The sequence below is a fragment of the Perissodus microlepis genome, chromosome 23 (genome assembly GCF_051167445.1).
Source record: "Perissodus microlepis isolate ML-2025 ecotype Zambia chromosome 23, ASM5116744v1, whole genome shotgun sequence".
Lineage (NCBI taxonomy): Eukaryota > Metazoa > Chordata > Actinopteri > Cichliformes > Cichlidae > Perissodus > Perissodus microlepis.
This window is the reverse complement of record NC_140482.1, coordinates 38,100,224-38,119,970: the sequence shown is the minus strand read 5'-3', so window position 1 is coordinate 38,119,970 and position 19,747 is coordinate 38,100,224. Positions and strand designations below refer to the sequence as shown.

The window sequence follows — 19,747 nt, the reverse complement described above, 5'->3', positions numbered from 1 at the left end:
GTGGTGGTAGCCTATAGCAATACAGAAATAGTGCAGTGTTAATAAATAACTAAATGTAATGGGTTACAAACCCTCTGAGCTAATTCCTTTGAATAAAAGTTTTAGCAAATCAGTCATGGATGGGTTATGAGACAGTGGGCCCCGAGCACAGAGATGTAAAAGATTCCCTGCTCCCTGATATGAGAATTAGATACATGCACATTGGTGGTCATTTTTTATGGCTTTCTGTTTGTTTGGTTGTTTGCAAGCCTTTGCCATCTTTTGGCTCGCCTTAAGTTTTTTTTTCTGTATGCCTTTGTTGTTCTTTATCAAAGATAGATATAACTACTGATTTACTCACCAGATTTCTATGAGCTTGGTATGTGTGCTCACTTCTACCTCTCTGTTCTCACTTGTCTAGTAATGAAAAGATGGTAGGCTGTGTTTGTGAAGCTTGTTTTTCTTTTGGATATAAGCACGTTTTCTCAAGAGTTGAAAAACACGTGGTCTGCACAGAATAAGTTGGCTTTTCATTCAGATTCTGGTGAACTATCTCTAAATGTCGATGTGATGCCCTCCATACCTCCTCATGCTTTGGAACAGAAGAAATGCTGTTCCCAGGAGAAGCATGATGTTTCATTGAATGTGCAGAATCTTGTGGCATTTTGGGGTGAAATAATAAATGCAGTTTGAGTATCAAAGACACCCCCAAGAGGTAGGCAGAAAAAAAAAAAAGTTTGTAAGAAAGAAGATTTGGAAAAGGTCAGTGAAAGTGTTGCTTAGGGGGGCGGTGTGAGATTGTGAGTCTCCAGCTGTTTTCATCTGTCTTCTGGAGGAGAAGGGAGAGGCCCAGAGGATACACAACAGCAGAGAAAGGTGGAGTGTTAAATGTAGGATAAAACCGGTTCCACTCCAAAAAATAAGGTGTGTGTTATAAATGTAATGTATTTACTATTATATATTGTACATATATTTATTAGTCTCAGATTTAGCCATTCTTATATTTTGCGTGTTTTACGTTATTGTATTTTTGCACAACTCTGTTGCTTGTGAAGGTCGCACACAAGAATTTCACTCACATGTACTGTACCAGTGTACCTGCACATGTGATGTGACAATAAAAGTGATTTGATTTGATTTGATTTGATTTTTAAACCATCATGTGATGAATAGGAATACCCCTCTTGGCTTTTATGTAGTTACTGATGGCTTTTGTATCCATGACCATCTGCACCACAACCCTGACGTGATTTAGACTACAGGACCTTATTCCCCAAAGACACACAGCAGGGCTGGCCGAGATCTCATTAATCACATCCAGGGTTTCAGTCGGGTCCTGTACACAAATCACACACGTATACATTAAATTGAAGGTTATGGCTTTTGGTAGTGACCTCATTAACAGCGTGGCAGTCCATTACTCACATCGATGGTAACCTCCATTTCTTTCTCTCTCGCCACATCCATGTCACAGTTTCTCCTTTCCTTTCCTTAAACATGTTCCCTCACAAGTCCCCCTAAAGTGATGATTGATGATGTGGCAACCATTGCAGAAAGTAAAGGGATGCATTGCACATCTGTTCCACAAGCCTTCATTCATAATCGTGTGATTCTGTCATTCATTACTCAGCATCCTTAAATGCAGTAGAGCCACTAACTGAAACATATAAACCACGTCACCTTTCCACCAGACCCTAGAGAGCTTACCATATGACATGTTTGCTTTGCAGGAGGTAATTATAGACTCATGGAAAAAAAACAAACAGCTGAATTGGGAATAGTTAAAAGAGAGATGCGCACCCCTGTGAGTCCTCAGTGCTCATTGAGAAGAGAAGCAAGCTGCATCAGATAATGGAGTTGTCCATTAACACTTGACTTGCGGTTATTTAAGTCTCCTAAGGGTGTCATAATGGCAGTGGTCATGCTGTGGTTCTTTTAGAAGTCATTTGTGCAAGCTTATTATCAAGAGCTTGGGATGCTGTGCGGTTGTGATTCAACCTTGTGTGTTAACTAGAAGTTAACTAGTAGTTCAATCCCGAGTTCCTCTGGGGCATCAAAGTTCCAAATGCATCCATCAGAGATGGGTGTGATATTTAGTCTTTGAAGGTTTAAAATAAGCAGATGTGTATGAATGTATGAATGAACTTGGTAGAAAAGGACTTGTTGTGTCTCACATCCTTTAAAAACATCTGAGGAGACCAGTTGTAGTTTTTGAAAGTAAAATGTTCCCCCATTTTTCAGCTGCGTAACAGTTTAGGGCTTTCTTGTTATTAGCACACTATGGGTCAGATTTACTAAGATTCTGTTCCAGTAAGAAACCCACTTTTGCCTATGAAAAGCTTCTGTCAGGATTTACTAAAGACTTTGCAGTATCAATTTTGCAACAAGCATTTTTGTGGTTGGTTATTTATAGCGCACAATTTACTGCAAGTTGGGGAAAAATATTTGAAAGATGAACAAGTGCATCCTGGATGTAAGCCCTGTGCCTATTCACTGAGTCCTCACCATCATCCTCACATATATTTGGCCCTCAGTATTACTGTTTTTTGGTTAAACGAAGGAGAACTTATATGAATTGAACTAAACTTAACATAGCATGAAAGGGAATGAGGACGAGTATCCCAAAACAAAACACCTACAAGGATGTGTGCTGTTTCACAGACAGCCAGGTTACTGTTATCTATTGAAGCCATTATGTACTATAGTGAAATGCCACTTTTAATGAGTGAATGAAAATAGGGGCGATCTGTGCATTTATGCATGTGGCATGGTAACAGTATCTTCATTAACACACCAAGGGCTCAGGATCTGACTATCAATAATGTTTTGTGCTCTTCTACATATTGTCCAGGTCAGCTGTTACAAACAGCTTTCAGGTTTATATGATGGAAAAGTTTGTAATAATGTATCTATCCTTTAGATAAACACCACACTCAGCCCCCAGCAATTTCCAACACAAGAGTTTGTCTGTAAAAGCTTATTGATTGTCCTTCAGCTGCTTCTCATTCATCTGAGTTTTCAGAGAGAAATACATGTAGAATACCTACACTTACTCTGTATTATTTTAATTATTAGGCTATTCTTTACCTAATCAGGTCTTCTTATTTTTGGCTCACTAATTTGTAATGCTCTTGATGGAATTCTGGTGGTTGTTGAAATTAACTGACCGTGTCCTTGTTTATAAATTAGCATATTGTTAGTAGATAAGCCACAGAACTTTCCGCTTTTTTGCAATTGCAGCATCATGCTAATTTTTCATATTACAGTGTTCAATGTTTCAATGTCCAGGTACTCCAGTTTTTGTATCTGAACCCTTACTTCATGCCACGGTGTTGTGGTAAGTGTAGAATCTGGTTTAGCATAGTGTTGGTGACAAAAGGCCTTGCCTGAAAAAGACACACAGATCATAGCTTTTATGCTCAAGGAACTCTATATATTATTATTATTATTATTATATAAAACTCATGTCTTGAAATGCTATTTTTACACCCAGTTTATACTAGCCTGATGCCAGTTAACATAATTAGTTGTAACTGATGTGCAGATCACTGGAGTCACATTTTACACAGTGTGTTTCCACCACTTTGAAAAAGTTATCTTATGAAGAGTAAAACGGATGAAACGATTGACCCAATCCAGAAACAAATTTTGACAAAACAGATTTTACAGTGAGTCAAAAACAGCCGGTGACTGATAGAAGCATCCATCTAATGGACACCTAAGCCACCCAAAAAGGCTCATCACTCAGCCATCATGCTGCTCAACATGGATTTGATGATTATTATTTGCCGGTTTGTGATGCAGTCCCATGTGTTGACCTAAAAAGCAAGGAAATGGATGCAAATTAGTTTTAATGAGAGCTCATTAATTATTGGGAACAAACAAACAAACTCAAACACATTTTCCATTCAATCATAATGCTGTGAGTTCAACTTGTTCTGAACAGTGAAAATGATATGCGATGACATTAAAAGCACTTGGATTACTCTTAGTACAGATAAATGTGTTTCACTCTGAAGGTAATAAATGGCATCAACCAGCATCAACGCTCCATTCCAACAGTGAAAAGAATAAAATGTGTTTGTGCAGCATAACAGACATAAATACACTTTAACATTAGTCTAGGCTCAGTGCAAGGCAAGCACATTCATCAGTGTGGTTGTCTGTTCCTAGAAGTATCTCTTTCTTGATAGTAACCTTCATTCCCACCCAGGCATGATTCCAAGGGTCAAGGAAAGACTGACCTGATGTACATGTTTGGCACAGCTAAATGGATGGACTCCAATCTTACAGGGACCAAGTCTCCTCTCTATCAGCAATAACTATGAGTAAAAGCCTGAGTAATGCTGCATTTCATTTATCCTTCCTTTTAATTTGGTTTGCTAGTTATTTATTAGGGTTAAGTGGATAATAGCCCTATGGAAGCCACTTCTTGGTGGCTCATACATGAGTATTGGACTCATGATGGATATCTAAGGAGTCAAAGCCTACATTACCCACAGTGCACAGTTCAATTTAATTACATTTTTTCTACTATGGCTCTCTTTTCAATCTCTTATACAAATGCACCTTCTAGATGTTCCCACCCGGTCCCTGTGTGTGTAAGTGAATGCTGGATTCACTGGAATCGATCCCTGTTTTGTTTTGTTTTTGTTGTTGTTTTTTTAAATCAATCTTATTGTGGGGTTGGACCACTAAAATCCTAACTGTAGACAAAAACCACAGATATTTTCATTTAATTCTTCTTGGTGGAGTATCTGTACCGCCCGACTCCATGTATTCATTGATCTAAATAAGCAGTTAATGTCTGAAACTATTCTATGTGTTATTAAACCCTTTGGTGGTGAATAATGACATTTTCAGCCTATAATCAGGTCAGGGTGTTGGGCGTCTACAAGGGCTGGGCGGTAATACCGGTATAATGTTGGGCAACGATAAGAAAATGAAATATCGCGATAGAATATGGGTAAAACGCGCATGCACAGTGCCTTTGTTTTCATACGCACATGGCGGAAAAGCATGGCGGAGAATGAGAAGGGCGAAAGCGGATCGTTGAATGAAACAGATGAACCAGAACTGGTTTGTAAAAATGCTGCAACTTCAGTGGTGTGGAACTGGTTTAGCTTTCGTCCATCAGATACACAACAAAGCACTATTTTTGGTAGCGCATGCTTGTGGGCCGTCGTTATTACCGTGTTTTTTGGAAAATACAACACACTTAAAATCAATCCTTTGATTTTTCTGAAAGTCGACAGTGCCCCTTATAATCCCGTGTGCCTTCTGTATGAATTCTGTTTACTGACCTCGAAACGATTTTATGTACACGGCGCTCGAAAATCTGTCAAATGCTTTAGTACGACTTTGCTAAGCTACGAACCCGCACCGCTTGATGGATTGTCGGAGAATTACGGCTATCGTAGGCAGGAGCCTCGCAGAGTGATACGTACTGCGCTTCAACATAATATTACTGTATTGTATGTGTATAACCTATTTTTAAGTTTTGTGGATATTATACATGGTTATGCTGAGGATATGTTGGCCAATTTCCACTGGAAATGCCTTTTGGTTAAACTGTCAGCAAGGAATTTGCATTTGCACTGTTAAATTTTTATATAACTTTAATGCACATAAAAAAAACAGCTGCTTGTTTAAGTGAAAATACATTGATGGTTTGTTTTTTGCACTAATAAAGTTGTGGAGTTGTAAAGTATTTTGTCTAGTGTCAATTATATCGTCAGTTATATCGTTATCGCAAATTTTCAAATGTATATCGTGATAAATATTTTTGGTCATATCGCCCTGCTCTAGCGTCTACTATAAACAATTTTAGTTCAGAGAGGGATGATCATTAGCCCTTTACCTTGTTTTGTTTATTTTTTTTCTCAGTGTTTGAAATGTCCATTAAACAACTAGATTTAAATGAGAGCCTGACCAATACAGGATGAACATCTTGTGCAGAATTCCAGTATCATTTAAGAGTTTGACTCTCTGTCTTTTCCTTTTGTCTCTCCAGCTGAAGAGTACCATGCAGCACATAAACCTCAAGATAAGCCACGACACCAAAGAGTAAGTTCTCCTGTTTCTGTCAGTTTCTCCTTTTGCGTTGTTAATCCTGACCCACAGCATATGTAAAGTGACCCCATTGATGTTTTCAGCTGAAAGGTCCATTATTGACCTAGAACAAGGACACAATGCGGGTAATTACTTCAGGCTCTTTGTTTCTTTCTTTCTTTCTTTCTTTTGGTTGCCTTTGACTTTTGTAGTCACGAATTTTAGAAATGTACCTTCAGACTACTCGACAAATCTCTTGTTAGCTTTTAGAGGTGAAGAAATGTGGAAATTAGAGCTCCCTTGGGGCAGTTAGCTTGCACTTCGAGGCACTTCAGCCACACTGTCTCCTGTAGCTGTTTTCACTAATTGCATACTCAGACTTTGAAATATCTTTGCATTTGTCATAAAGTAGAAAATGGCATCAGAGGTTTTTAGGAACCTCTTTGAAAGCATAGTTTGAAAGCACACTGTCTGTTTCAATTATAAGTGGAACTGAGATCGAAATGAGTTGAAAAATAAGTTCAGGCCACTTTCCACAAAGCCTCATTTATAGATCTAGTAATGAAAGTCAAATAACTGGCTCAATACCTTATTAACTTGAAGAAGATGGGATTATGCAATAAGAAGAGGCTGCACAGGCTACAAAATCTGTCAGTCAAGATAAGAAAGCATTAACATGTGAGAAATGGTGAAATATATTCCACTTATTTTTCTATAATAAGAGGCACTTTCTACAGTAGTGTGCAAAGGTTCTTAACAAACTAATTTCTTTATATTGTTCTAAGAAAATGGGAAGCAGGTACAGCAATTGTTTGAAATATGTTCAGACATACATGGAAATCCAGTATATAAGGAAAAAACAGAGTTTGCACAATTCGAAAATCAATATTTGGTATTAGCACCTTTATTCTCCAGCACAGCTTGAACTCCCTTAGGTAAACATGTGTTTTCTTCTTAAAGGTATGCTTTTACTACATTGGCAGTGTGTATATGATAGTTACCCTGCTGAAAAATCAAATGTTGCCAATCAGATGCTTTCCAGATGGTATCGTGTGCTGGATCAGTAAATCATAATTACGTCAGATTTGACAACAACCACAACACAATTGGCTGTAAAGCTCCAAAACACAACAAGACCTGCATAGTGTTTTACTCAATGTTGCACCTCTCCCATGCTTTCCTTTGTAAATATTGATAATGATTTGAACAAAAAAAATTAACATTTTAATTCATAACTCCATAAGACCTGTAGTGGTCAGTCTGACTTTACAATGAATAAAATATTCCTCTGAAAATGGTCAGGCAGAAATACCCAAAGAAAGCCTAGAGAAGTTTTGCTCGATACCACTATAAAAAAGTTACAAGTCTCTTTTTTTGGAGGCAAAATGAACTTTTGCATAGTACTCTACATTAAAGATTGCGTGACACAGCCTGAAAAATGCTTTTTAAAATTTACTTACGGGTTAAATTAGAGTTATACAATTGTCATACAGCAAAATAACTGTCTTCATGACTAGAATTTCAATGTCTTCCTGATTTAATAGTTCTTAAATGTAAATTTGCTTCACTCCTTTAAAGCCAAACATTCATCTTCTGGTACTGATGAATTGACCAAGAGAGGTTGAGCTATAATGTGCCAATGAATTCAACATGTTGAAAGATGAATTATCACTAAATTTCTTTTTGCCATCTACAAAACTGCAAAGAGCTAGAAATGTGTGGATAGAGAGGTTAAAGAAAAGACAGAGAGGTGAGCAGAGAACAAAAGGAGACAGAGTGAGAGACAGCAATGGAGTCTAGGAATGACAGAGTGAGAGCACTGGAGACACAGATGACAAAGACTGACAGCCATCCTCCTCAGTCTGACATCTACAGTACACCACAGATCCAGTCCTTTGAATATCAAAACAGGGCAAGGGTTAGAAGAAGTCAGAGGGAGGAAAGAGTTCAGTCTGAAACTTGAGATTTGCTGTCAGCGGAAGCAAGCTGACATTCTGAGCCAGACTCCACACAACTGTTGTGATTTTCTTTGGCCTTTCACTCCACACACACAGAACCACACATATTTACGTGATCTCCTTAAGGTAAACTGATCCAGCAGTATAGTTTTTAAAAAGGCGCAGTAGTAAGGGAGTACTGATGGCTTTTTCTCAGTTTTCTTGCTTTTTCCTTTAGTCTTCTTTTTTCTTTTAAAAAACAGGTGTTGTTAATCCAGGCCTGTGCTGTGAAATACAGTCTTTTTGATGCAAGCCCTATAAGAGTTGCTTGTTTGCTCTGTAGAAAGAGCAGTTTCACCTCAGAGACTGTGGGTTGCTAACCCTCAGAGTCCTCCCTGTCTACCTTTACATTCTGTTAGGCTTATGGGATTTAAATCTGACATTTTCGTTTTTTGTGTATGTGTGCATGTGAGGAAAAAGAAAAAGAAATATTTCTGTGCACTGATACGCAAGCGAGCTTGCAAACAAATGTCCAGAAATCTTGATTTTGCTGAGCTTAAAGCTCAAACAGCAGAACTGAAAGCACTTGGTAATAGTCTACATTTCCAAGCCAAAAGAGAAATGGACAGACGGAAAAGAAGACTGACAGAGACAGTCATGGTTTATGCCTGTGTGTTTGATTTAGCTTTGGCTCGGGCTGTCTGTGCTCTTTCTGCATTCCCATTAGAATGTTGTCGTCTGTGGCAGCCCAGAGGATTTGAATGGCACAGGCACAGGGTAATGGGAACACAGGGGATGCAGATTGGCAGGATGTTTTTTAACCACCAATTTCATCATCAGAATCACCAGCATTGCATTTGTATTACTTCTGTAAGCATAAAGCAGGCTGCGCCCCGGAGATCGCATAGCACAAAATAAATATTGATGTTGAAATCCGTCCACACAGCAGGGCTTTATTCCACAGTGTGACTTTTATAGCTCAATTATGACTAATAATGTTAATGATGCATCCATTAACAGTAATAAATTCATGTGTGCTCTTCCTCCTACATTGATTTTTATTAGCTGGAATTTATTGTCCATAATCAAATAAAGTTTATTAGACTTCTCGACCTATAAAAAAAAATATGTGGACAATTAAAGACATGTTTAAATAAAACACAGTTCTTAAGCTCCAATCTGTGCGTGTGTCTGGTGAAAAAGATAATATGACTTTTTCATTGATAAGGTTTTCTGAAGAAATAATCTCAGTAACTTTAAAGTTAATGGAAGTTAAGCCTGGCCTAAAGACAACACAGCCTTCATCTTTCTGTACCGTGGCAGGTTTTTATTTGTCACTCATTCAGTATGAATGTGGATAGATTTGGTCAACATGTGAACTACAGTCATGCTAGAAATAGTAACCAACTTTACAGATGTGTAATTCAAAATAGAGGTCCAACATTGGTCATTAGTACTAATGTAATAAAGACCAGTGAACACTCTTGGATCAGAATGTCAACTTGTTAATGGGCATTATGGCTTCCTTATCTTTCAGCCTCTGATCTAACAGTCTTCTAACAGTCCATAATGGTTAGCACAAGGTGCCATTATAATGTACAGTGACTCCCCCTACAAATCTATCAGCCATATGTGATTTCATTCTGGTAGACCTCCCCTTAATGGCTGTCTCATCGAACAGCACTGCATTACTTTAAGCACAGCTGTCATTTTTAGTCTCCATCTGACCACATGCTGGATTTTCTTCAGTGAGCTCAAAACTGTTTTAAGTGAATTTCATTTTGGGGACAAGGACATGTATTGTAGATCAAAGACTTTGTAGTTGGGCCTGAAAAACTCCCCCTCCTCCTCCTCCTGTCTTTACAGTGTGCTGCATTAAAGTGCACCGTGTCATACCATGACATCTCCACCAAATATTTTCCCTCAAACCTCTGAACGCCCAACATTTCCCCAAATATCCGCACAATGTGCACACAAGGATTAGACACATGCATATAGACTGTGCACCTTATACTGTTATAGATATCTAAGTATAAAAGACGCTGTTGTAAACAAAGTTTCAGTGTGTGTCATATTTGGTGAACTGCAGCAAGCTGCATGCCTCCACATTCATATAACAGCAGGATCATTGTTGCTCTCTAAAGTGAGTTTCACATTTACACACCTGAAGCAACAGCAGCCACTTCAATAATGATCCTTGACACACAGACAGCATGTGTCAACATTCAAGTTAAATAGAGTGTCCTCTCTTTATCAGAAGAAAGTATAAAACAGGTTGTTTTTTTACAGTGGGAAAGTTGGTCTTTATTGATATAGTGTACATTAAATTCTTGTTTACAAGAAGCTTATACTAGTATAGAATGTAAATGACTATTACACCGACACCGACCTATATTCGACCTACACGGCTACCCATGTGTACCCATTTACTTTATCCATAGTTAAGTAGGTATGTGATAAGGCCACAGTGGCTGGGACATTTGGCACTTAATATGTCAGACAGTTAAAGATGTTACAGTAGAGCTCTGGACGGACACTCTGACCCTGTGACTGTTGGAAAAAACAAAAAGGCTTGCTCCGGGTCATGCTCCTGACTTGAGTATTGCCTCCAGGCTTGGGCATAAAGGACTATTCCACGGAAAACTCCACTTTTGTCTCTGAGCTGTAGCCAGGGTCTCTGCTTACTCCACACCAGTGAAATCCTTAACATGAAGTTTTATGCAGAGTTTGGGGTCTGCACAAATTTCCCCTGTTGCTTCGCAGATGTGTGCATGCAAGTGATTGGAACGTATCTTCGATGAAGCAAAGCTCACATAGTTTCTGAAGTAACCTGAGGAGACGCTATTGATGGGGATGGTGGAAAGATTTAAATGAGGTTTTATTTTTACAAAGACTTAAACATAAACAAAAATGAAAGATTGGTAACTGTCTCACTCTGGGAATTATGAGCACGGTTCATTATGAGGCCATTTCAAGCTTGTGTACAGGAACCATTAGAGAAAATAACTATATAAGGTATTATATGTCTGCGCTTTGTTCTCTGTCTTTTCACAGGAGACCAGACACAGTTAAACAGAAGAATGCTTTTCCACCAAACTTCATTCACTCTCTGGACTCCACACACATGATGCTGACATCTCTCCACTGCTATAGGTAACGTGTCAAAAGCCTGAAATAAAAGATTCTTTACGTCTTTTGTTGGTGTTACAGAATCATTTTTATAGAGTCAGATATTGGCACTCTCTGTATTTGCATGATCCCAATTTGGCTTTGAAAAAGTGCAGTCTCATATTAAGTCCATTCATCACCTCAAATAGGCATTCTGTTAATTCATTCCCTCTGTATGACACTATAATTGGCTTTGAATGAATAACTGCTGTTGACTTGCTAGGTTTCTAATAAAGTCCTGTGCACTTACCTTTTTATAGTAACACTGTCTACTCTTTCTTTTGTCCTTTTTCTGTGATGTAATTGCTGCACGTGACCTGTCAAAATGCCTTTGTTTCCTCTCTTCTTGTCCTCTCTCAGTTCTGGTCTGACTTTTGTCTCAGTTCATGACTGTTTCTGGACGCATGCGCTCACTGTGGACACCATGAACAAGGTAACGTATTAAAGCAGTCAGTTTTTTGCTCCCGCCTGTGCAGATTACTTCATTTTTTCACAGCTGTTTCCAGCATGTTTTGATCATGTATATTCAGGGTTTTGTGCTTGCCTTCTTTTGCTGATTAATTAAAGTTAAAAAATGACACGACTGATTATGTCTTGCTTTCTTTAGTCGAAGCTGAGAAGTGTTTTTGTGTTTCTGAAATCACTGAGACCTGAGCTTCTTTTAGCATTTCTACAGCCGAAGCAGGTGATAAAAATATTTTGTGCAGCACCTATGACTAGTGCTTCAGTTTTGGGCGAACAGCTTGGTGATGCCAGTGAAACAAACTTCTTTTGTCACTGCTTTGTACATATACAGGCTGCAGGTAGCACCAGCAGACAGGCTGATGTGCTGAATAAATGACTACCTGACCCCGCCAGCTGAAACTCAGTCATCAGGCCCAGACTGAGACACAGCATTGAATAAAATGGATCAAATTACCATAAGGCCCCAATTTTCTGTAGATGTAGCTTCAGAGCAGTCGGGGTTTTATGTCTTCACCCAGTCTCAGAGGAGTTAGAACCAATGAAGCAGTTCCCTCTCACTATATTTATTCCCTTGCATATTCTCCGTCTCATCTGTGTGAGTGTACACCTTCCTCATTACACAGGTAATTGAACACAGCGGTAGACGGAGGGTATTAAATATCTTGGTCAACACATAAGCACACGAAGTAGATCCTTGTTTTAATGGCAACTGATTCTTCCTTCACCTGCCAATTTCTCTGGACTGCGCATCCTATTAAAAGGGCACGGATCCTATCAGTGCTGGGTGAGGTGTGGAGTACACCTCTGATTCACTGTGAAATGCACCCACAGATAACAATAATTAAAAGTTTAAGGAAACTGATTTAAACAACATAATTGATAAAGGTAACTCATAAAGGAAAGAAACTTTAGTTCTAGCTCTTCTGCTTTGTTCAGACATATGAACTTTAAAAAGGTGGTGTGGATTTTTTTTAACAAGACGTGGGGGAGAAATAGTCTGATAGTAAAACCGTATATGTTACTGTATATTTACAGTACTGTGCAAAAGTCTTGACCCACCCTTCGTTTGTTTATATATGGTGAGGAAAATTGTTACAGCACTTAATCTGCAAACATACATGCAAATACAGTTTAGAAGGCAAAAAAAAGTTTTTACAATCCTAAAAAGCTTGAAAGTCAATATTTGATAATGACTTTAATATATTTTGTTCTGATGAGGAGTTAAACCATGAACTTTCAAATCTGGATTCATGACTCTATCAGATGTGTTGTCGCTGATTTTCAGTCCAGTTCTTGTGTAATTTGGCATACATCAGCCTTTTCTCCCCATGTCCCTTCCTTTAGAATGGCTTCTTGACAGCCACCCTTCCCCTGAGATGATTTCAGATTAGCTTTCACTGAACATTAGAGAAGATAGATAAACTGAAGGTCTAGGCCTGATCTAGGTTTAGGCCTGACACATGTTTTGGTTTGGTTTTTGTCCTCCACTTTGTTTTCTACTTTCTGGTTTTCTTGGATATCTTTTTAAGGATGCATGGTGCAGTGTGCTGCGATATTAGCTTTCAGCTAACTGCTCTTTGGGAATCACCATGTTGGTGCAAAAATACAACTTTATGCTGTCATGGTTGTCAAATTGTGTTATCTTTGGAAATTTTCATAGGTTCAAGCAAAGAAATGGCAGCAAATGATGTGTTTTTGTGACAGGCTGCTCGTAACAAACTGGCATTTTTATGTGTAACAACATAACACAGGTTCATCCCTTGGTTTAGGTGCCTTTTTTATGTTGAAATGATTCATAGGTCAGAGTTAAGGTGCAGCACACAAACAAAACAAGTTCCTCTAAAAAGGTTTCGGCACAATGACTGAACTGAAAATGAGTCCAAAGGAAACTCAAAGATCATTTTTTTAAAGAAAATTACAGAGTTTGGCTCCTTGGCAACAAAATCTAAAGAAATGATGAGTGGCTCAAGACTTTTGCACAGTACGATATCAGCATTTACAGAAGGGTGCAAAAGTTTTAGGGTCTCTGATAAGCAGTTTGACGTGCCTGTAGAGATTCCGTGTGATATTGTGCTGGATGATCTATGATCTTCTCATGAATGACTGTTAATTAGCCATTAAATTAAGTCACCTCGAGCCAGCAAATGTGTATCATGGGGTTCTTTCAAGTTATGGAAAAGAATTTGATTTTAATTAGACTTGTGTGATATCCAGACCTGCATAAATATGGAAATACTAACGCAATACTATTACAACACAGCTCATCTTTTCCTGTTATCTTCTTCTTTAATAAATTCTATCCACCCTACCTTATCTTTCAGTACATTTGACAAAAATAGGTTTTGAAGCAGAAATGGAGAAAAATACAGCCAAGGCAAAGTTGTTTCAGCTCTTGGAGCTGGTCCATTTGCCAGATTTGGTTGCATCCCTTGATTTTTTTCTTCTTCTGTGCTCCATTCATTGTTCAGTTGGTCAGCAAGCCAAAGTCAAACGGTCAAACGTTTAAACCGAACTAACTCAAAGTGCACTTCTCTCTGCCTCGTCTTCCTGCCAGGTTTGTCGGGAACAGTTTGTCGCCCTGCACAGCCAGCCAATCCTTCAAGAGCTGTCCAACTTCCTGCTTCACAAATACTGCACAGGAGTCCTGTGAGTTTGTACCCACATGGAGGAGCACTTTTGACTGGGCTCATACACACAGATCCCAGGAGCGCTACTGTGGTTGCTCAGGCAGCAAAATATTTGTCATACAGTATCAACATTTCAGTGAAATATTATGTAATAGCTACTAGTTCATATTTTCATACTTAGTTGCACCTATCTGCTGTCTGTCCCTCTTGTTCTTACATAACAAGCCATCATTCTCACGAGTCTGTGTTTATGCTATATTGTATTACCTTTAATGAGATCTTTATGATATTTGTGACATGTGCCACCACAGATTGAACATATTCAGCTGCTACATGTGCACAGGTTATAAAACAGAAGGTAGACAAACATAAGAGGGCTTTATAGCCACTAATCTCAGGGCTTTGTGTCCTTGTAAAGCACTGAGATTTTCTACAGTTTCTACATGACATTAGATACAACATGATTCTCTCTCCCCATGTCCGTCTTACTATCCTCCCCCTCAAGATGGGTTATGCTCATCATCCACTTCCACAGCACCTTCTTTGTCTCTCTTACCATTGTTACTGCCTAGTTTCACGAACACATTTTTCATTCTAGGATGTGTCAGAGAAGAGGAAATGTGGAACTACAAAGGCATTTTGGGTTTCTTTATTCATCAAAATGTTAAAGTAATTTTTTTCTAGTATCAAAAAATAACCCAGCTCACCTGTGCACAAATGTACTTTGCTGTGTAGAGTTTTTATGCAGAGTATAAAGTTGCTCTCACATTGATCTGCAGAATCACAAAACTGCACAGACAAACAGAGCGGACTTTACAGTGGTGGCAATGAGACCTTCTTCCCAGTAGTTACATTTTTAAACCAAAAAACATATTTATATATTCAATTAGTTTTATTTTTGTTAATAAGGAAGAAAGAGCAGATAACTGCGTTTGTAGGAGGGCTGAAAATCCTTTGACTTTGTACTCCTATAGAGACAAAAGCACATTTTTCTCTGAGTTAACTTTATTACTCTCCTCTTTGTGGCAGGACTGAAGCCAAGAGCAAAAAGTACCAGGAGTATAGAAGGCTGATGATGCTGCTGGCCAAAGTGCCCCAGACAGGTCAGTTTGAATGAGGCTGTGTGGCTCCCAAACACCTGGGCTTGATGGAGTGTTTACAAGGACAAGGTACAGGGTGATGGGGTTTGTTCCTAATTGGGCAGAAGAGAACTTGTACAGGTATACCTTAAAGCTCTTAGCAGAAGGGCAATACTGGTGGACTGTATGAACTGGATCCATCCACCCTTCCTTTTTTCCTTCTTGCTTTATAATTCTGATTAGTGTTGAATATTGTCCATACATATCAGACTTGGTCAAATAGCCTGATTTGGTCCCAGATTAGAGTATTCTACATTTTCAAAAACTAAATAACTAAAAAAAAAAAAGTAAAAACTAATAAGCTTGTGTCATTGTGTTTCGTAACCTGCATGGCCACCTGCAGGTCTAGCTTCCTCACTTTACCTTTTGATGTAATTTGTGTTTCTATCCATTGTTCTCCTAAATGGATGTGGTGCACAGAGGCAGTCTCTCTCTCTGTCAGGTGAATGCAGGCTTTTCTGTTATGTAACCTCTTGCTCCATCTCCATTTGTACACTTATGATCTGCTTGGCACTGACAGCTGGGTTGTACCAATTGATTGCTGTTAATTGTGTCCCTCCTCTGCATAATCAGCTTATGTGGCTGAGACCGGTCAGGTGTGCACCTCGGGCGTCTGTTTTCCCGAATGTCCGCAGTTTTCATTTCAATAGAAGGCCCCACTGAATGTGGAGTATAATCTTTACTATAAAGGATCCGAAACGCATGATTATCAGGTTTCAGCGTGCGTGTAATGAAGAGCATCAGTTGATGAGGTGTATCTACAACTATAAATTTAGGGTTTTAAAAAAAGCTGGAGAGAGAACTCAATAACCTGTGAATGTTTTACCAGCTGGAGTCTGAGTTTGGGAATAACTGATTGGCCGTCTGTGACAATAATGATGGCTGTCAGCTATTCTGTTTGTGTGCTGGACTTGGAGTTAAGAATACAATTCAATGAATCGGTTGTGGGTGCAGTATCTTATTATCAGTCTCACAGAGCCAATAATTTAAGAAAAAACATAATAAAGACAATAAATTATTATACATAGTTTATGGGGCAGCTTGGATGCCTGCTAAGAGGGCAGCAAGTATCCAAACATGAATGAAGGAACAAAAAACTGTATTGATATCTATGTTAGTTAGTTAGTATATTAACTTGATGTCAGCATGTTCCAGCTATAATAAGCCTTTTCACTCTTCACTTTTTGTGTCCTTTCCTCAATAATTTATACAGCAGCTCCTGCTGGTGTACCTAACTGTCAGAGAGGCAGAGAGCACACAAGGCTAAGCACAGAGTGCAGGACAGGACCTCATTCAGACCTAAAATTAGCATTCATGTGGTAATGGAAAATTTACTTGTGCCCTCCAATTTGAAAATTAAAGTTTCACTTAAAAAACCCACTTAAAAGAATAATTTTCTCCTCTTCTTCTGTGGCATAATGGTTGTAGTTGGTCTTTTAGAACAGTTTGCTCAGATTTATTCAATTTTGGATGAATCATAGATTATTTTTAATAATTTGGATTATGCAATGTATTATGCAGTCACTTAAAAATAATTTTAAAAAAACGTATGTGATTTAAATTTGGCCAATCTGCTCTTCAAGATCATCTTGGTTGCTGACTGGAAGGAAGTGACCGCACTTGCTCTCGTCGCGTTTTCACCATGGTCTTCAAACTCCTACAGATAGCAAATATAAATGTTCTCAGTCAAACAGACCCAAATACGCAAAGGTGATCAGATTCTGGGATGCGAGTTGATTCGGTGACTGTCAGTTATGCTGTAACATCCTGAGGCATCAGGGGGGAAGACATTTAGTGGAAACAACCAAAACTGTGGTGTGTGCCAGCATGCCACTGAGAGCATGAACAGAGCACACTGAAAATGGGTTGTGTTTTGTGGGCACGCCAACATAATGTTCACTCGTTCCTCCTCCTTGACTTCATAGCACTTCCTGAAAATGAAAATCAAGTTCAAGTTTTGACACCCTAGAGGATCCAGCAGATAGTACAAAGGCACAAGTACAAAGAGGCATAATGGACCTTGGATGGAGTGAGCTAAAAATGCACTTTTACAAGAAGTTGGTCTTCATTTATATATGCTCGATCCCCGAACCTTTTGATTGCACCTAATATTTTGGTTTATTACCAAATGCTATGCTGTGATGCTAAACTTTTCCCTTATCATGCAAATATAACAGCAGCTTAACTTTAGCTAATTGTTGCTGTTCTTCATACATTTATTTTAATTTTCAATCCAAAAGTAGCTCACAAATGTTCCTTTAATAAAGTAAACATGATAACTCACACTGCCTTTAATGTGTTCCCGTGGAAACTAGCTTTGTGAGAATGATTCAGTTGGAGGAGATGGTGCTCATGTCTGCACTTTTTTAAATAATATAAGAAATCAGTCTTACACAGCAGTTTTTTTTCACCAAATTCAGCAATACTACATGGCACTTATTTATTTGTTTTTATGTAGGTCATATAATTTGTATAACTACTGTCCGGTGACTAAATGTGCTCTGACACATTGCGTCCTGCCTCTCCAGGTGATTTTGATCTCCAGCGGGTGAAAGAATCTACTTTTTTCTTCAGCTGAGAGCTTCGTGAGAGCGAACCAGTAGAAGGAGATGAGTGGAATTGACAGAGTGCAGCAGGGAAGCTGCAGGCTCCAGGGTCCCTACCGGCTTTGTCTTCCACAGACATGAGGACATTGATCCAACCGCACCCTGCCTGCCTCCTGGTCCTCAGCCTGGCTGGAGCTGTTGGAGGCGTACACAGCGAACTCGCCTTATTAACTGACTTCTAGACTGATGGGAAGATGGTGGGATACTCATCCAAGTGAAAAATGAGGGAATAAGCGTTGGATGGAAATGCTAAGACTTCAATTATGGAAAAGTACCTCTCTTAGTAGACTCTACCTGGCCATATTCAGGTTTGTGTGAGTGTGCGAGTGTGGGTGGGAGTGAGTGAGTGTGTTCATTCGCTATACTGAATATAATGTGAACTGTGCCAGTCTGTTCATCACTCTAATATTTTTGCTACTCGAGCAAAAAAACTTCTACCTACAGTGTGTTATTGTGGATGATTGCGTGCGTGTGTGTGTGTGTGTGTGTGTGTGTGTGTCTGCTGGTATCATGATGTAAAGATTTCCACTGAGCACTGACCTGCCTCTGCAGCCCCTACCTCTGAATGGCAGGGTGGTGTCTGAAACATTTTGTCTTCTTCAGAAGACGTTTAAAGAAGAGACATTTGAAAGATGTGTTTTACTGTAAAATGAGTGTAAAGGACACAGAAACCAAGATATGGCCGGACGAGTCGGGGTCTCTGAGATGGAGCCATAATATTCTCACCTTCTTGGAGTAACTAAACACTTGACGGTTGCAATAAAATAAACATGCTTCTTAAAATGTCTCCTTACTTATTCAAAGCTTCAGTCAAACATTTGGTATTCTTAGTGTGCTTAAACAGGATGAATCGGACTGCCTGTTATTTAATCGTCTCTATATATTTCAGTGCTGTTGTTTAGACTGTTAGATGAAGGCCTCCTTTTAGATGTACCACAAAGGGTTTGCAGGCTTCACTAATCAACTCAGATCTTATTTTTCTGGGCCAGTGCCACATGTAGAAATAAAAATAGCAGAAGTGCTATCTGATCATTGCTGGAAACGTTACAGCAGTTTCAGACAAAAGGTGCCATTGATGTTCAAAGGCAAATGTAGGCTCAGCCAAACAAAGCTGGCTGAGTGGCAGTGTAATGAAATGGAAATGATCTTTGAGTAGTGTGTGCTGATTGCACTGCAGGTTTTTGGGGATGACAATTAATGCTGAGTACTATAAGAAAAGTTAGTTAAACATTTGTCTTTTAAATATATGTGTGAATGTGTGTGTGAATGGGTGAATGACTGAATGTAGTGTAAAGCGCTTTGGGGTCCTTAGGGAGTAAGTAAAGCGCTATACAAATACAGGCCATTTACCATATTATTAGAAATTATTCTCAAACTGGTGGGTGCAGAGCCACTGTAGGTGAGGTGTATCAAATAATCAGTAAAACTAAGCTGAATATGATTTTTCAGGGCAAATATGAGTTTGATGGTTGTATGTGCTAAACCTCATTTACTAAAATTCATAAGAAAAAGTTTGAAAACCCCTGGTGTGACCAGGACAAAAAAAGGTTTTCATTTTGAGAAATGAGCATGTTTGCTGTCTTGTAAATGGCATTAAGTTAAGCTAACCTGGTGCAGTTAGTTTTTTTTTATAGCCAGCACACCTTTAGAATAAAAGTAAAATCTACAGTACTGTGCAAAAGTGTTGAGCCACGCCTCCGATCTTTAGATTTTGCATCACGTCACCTCAGAGAAATCTAAGGACGTAAGGATGTAAAAGTTCACTGTTGTAAGCT

The 19,747-nt window shown here is 38.9% G+C and overlaps 1 protein-coding gene across 1 annotated transcript in view; it reads left to right on the top strand.

Moving 5' to 3' along the window:
• The window catches only part of polrmt (polymerase (RNA) mitochondrial (DNA directed)), a 53,604-nt gene extending 34,836 nt beyond the window's left edge, over window positions 1-18,768 (top strand). The window contains exons 16-21 of the mRNA XM_084921138.1: window positions 5,993-6,045; window positions 11,022-11,120; window positions 11,496-11,568; window positions 14,155-14,246; window positions 15,257-15,330; window positions 17,895-18,768. Of these exons, the coding sequence (XP_084777264.1) occupies window positions 5,993-6,045; window positions 11,022-11,120; window positions 11,496-11,568; window positions 14,155-14,246; window positions 15,257-15,330; window positions 17,895-17,944 (441 nt within the window). The 3' untranslated portion in view covers window positions 17,945-18,768. The remainder of the gene's footprint in view (window positions 1-5,992; window positions 6,046-11,021; window positions 11,121-11,495; window positions 11,569-14,154; window positions 14,247-15,256; window positions 15,331-17,894) is intronic.
• Window positions 18,769-19,747: the final 979 nt, after the last annotated feature.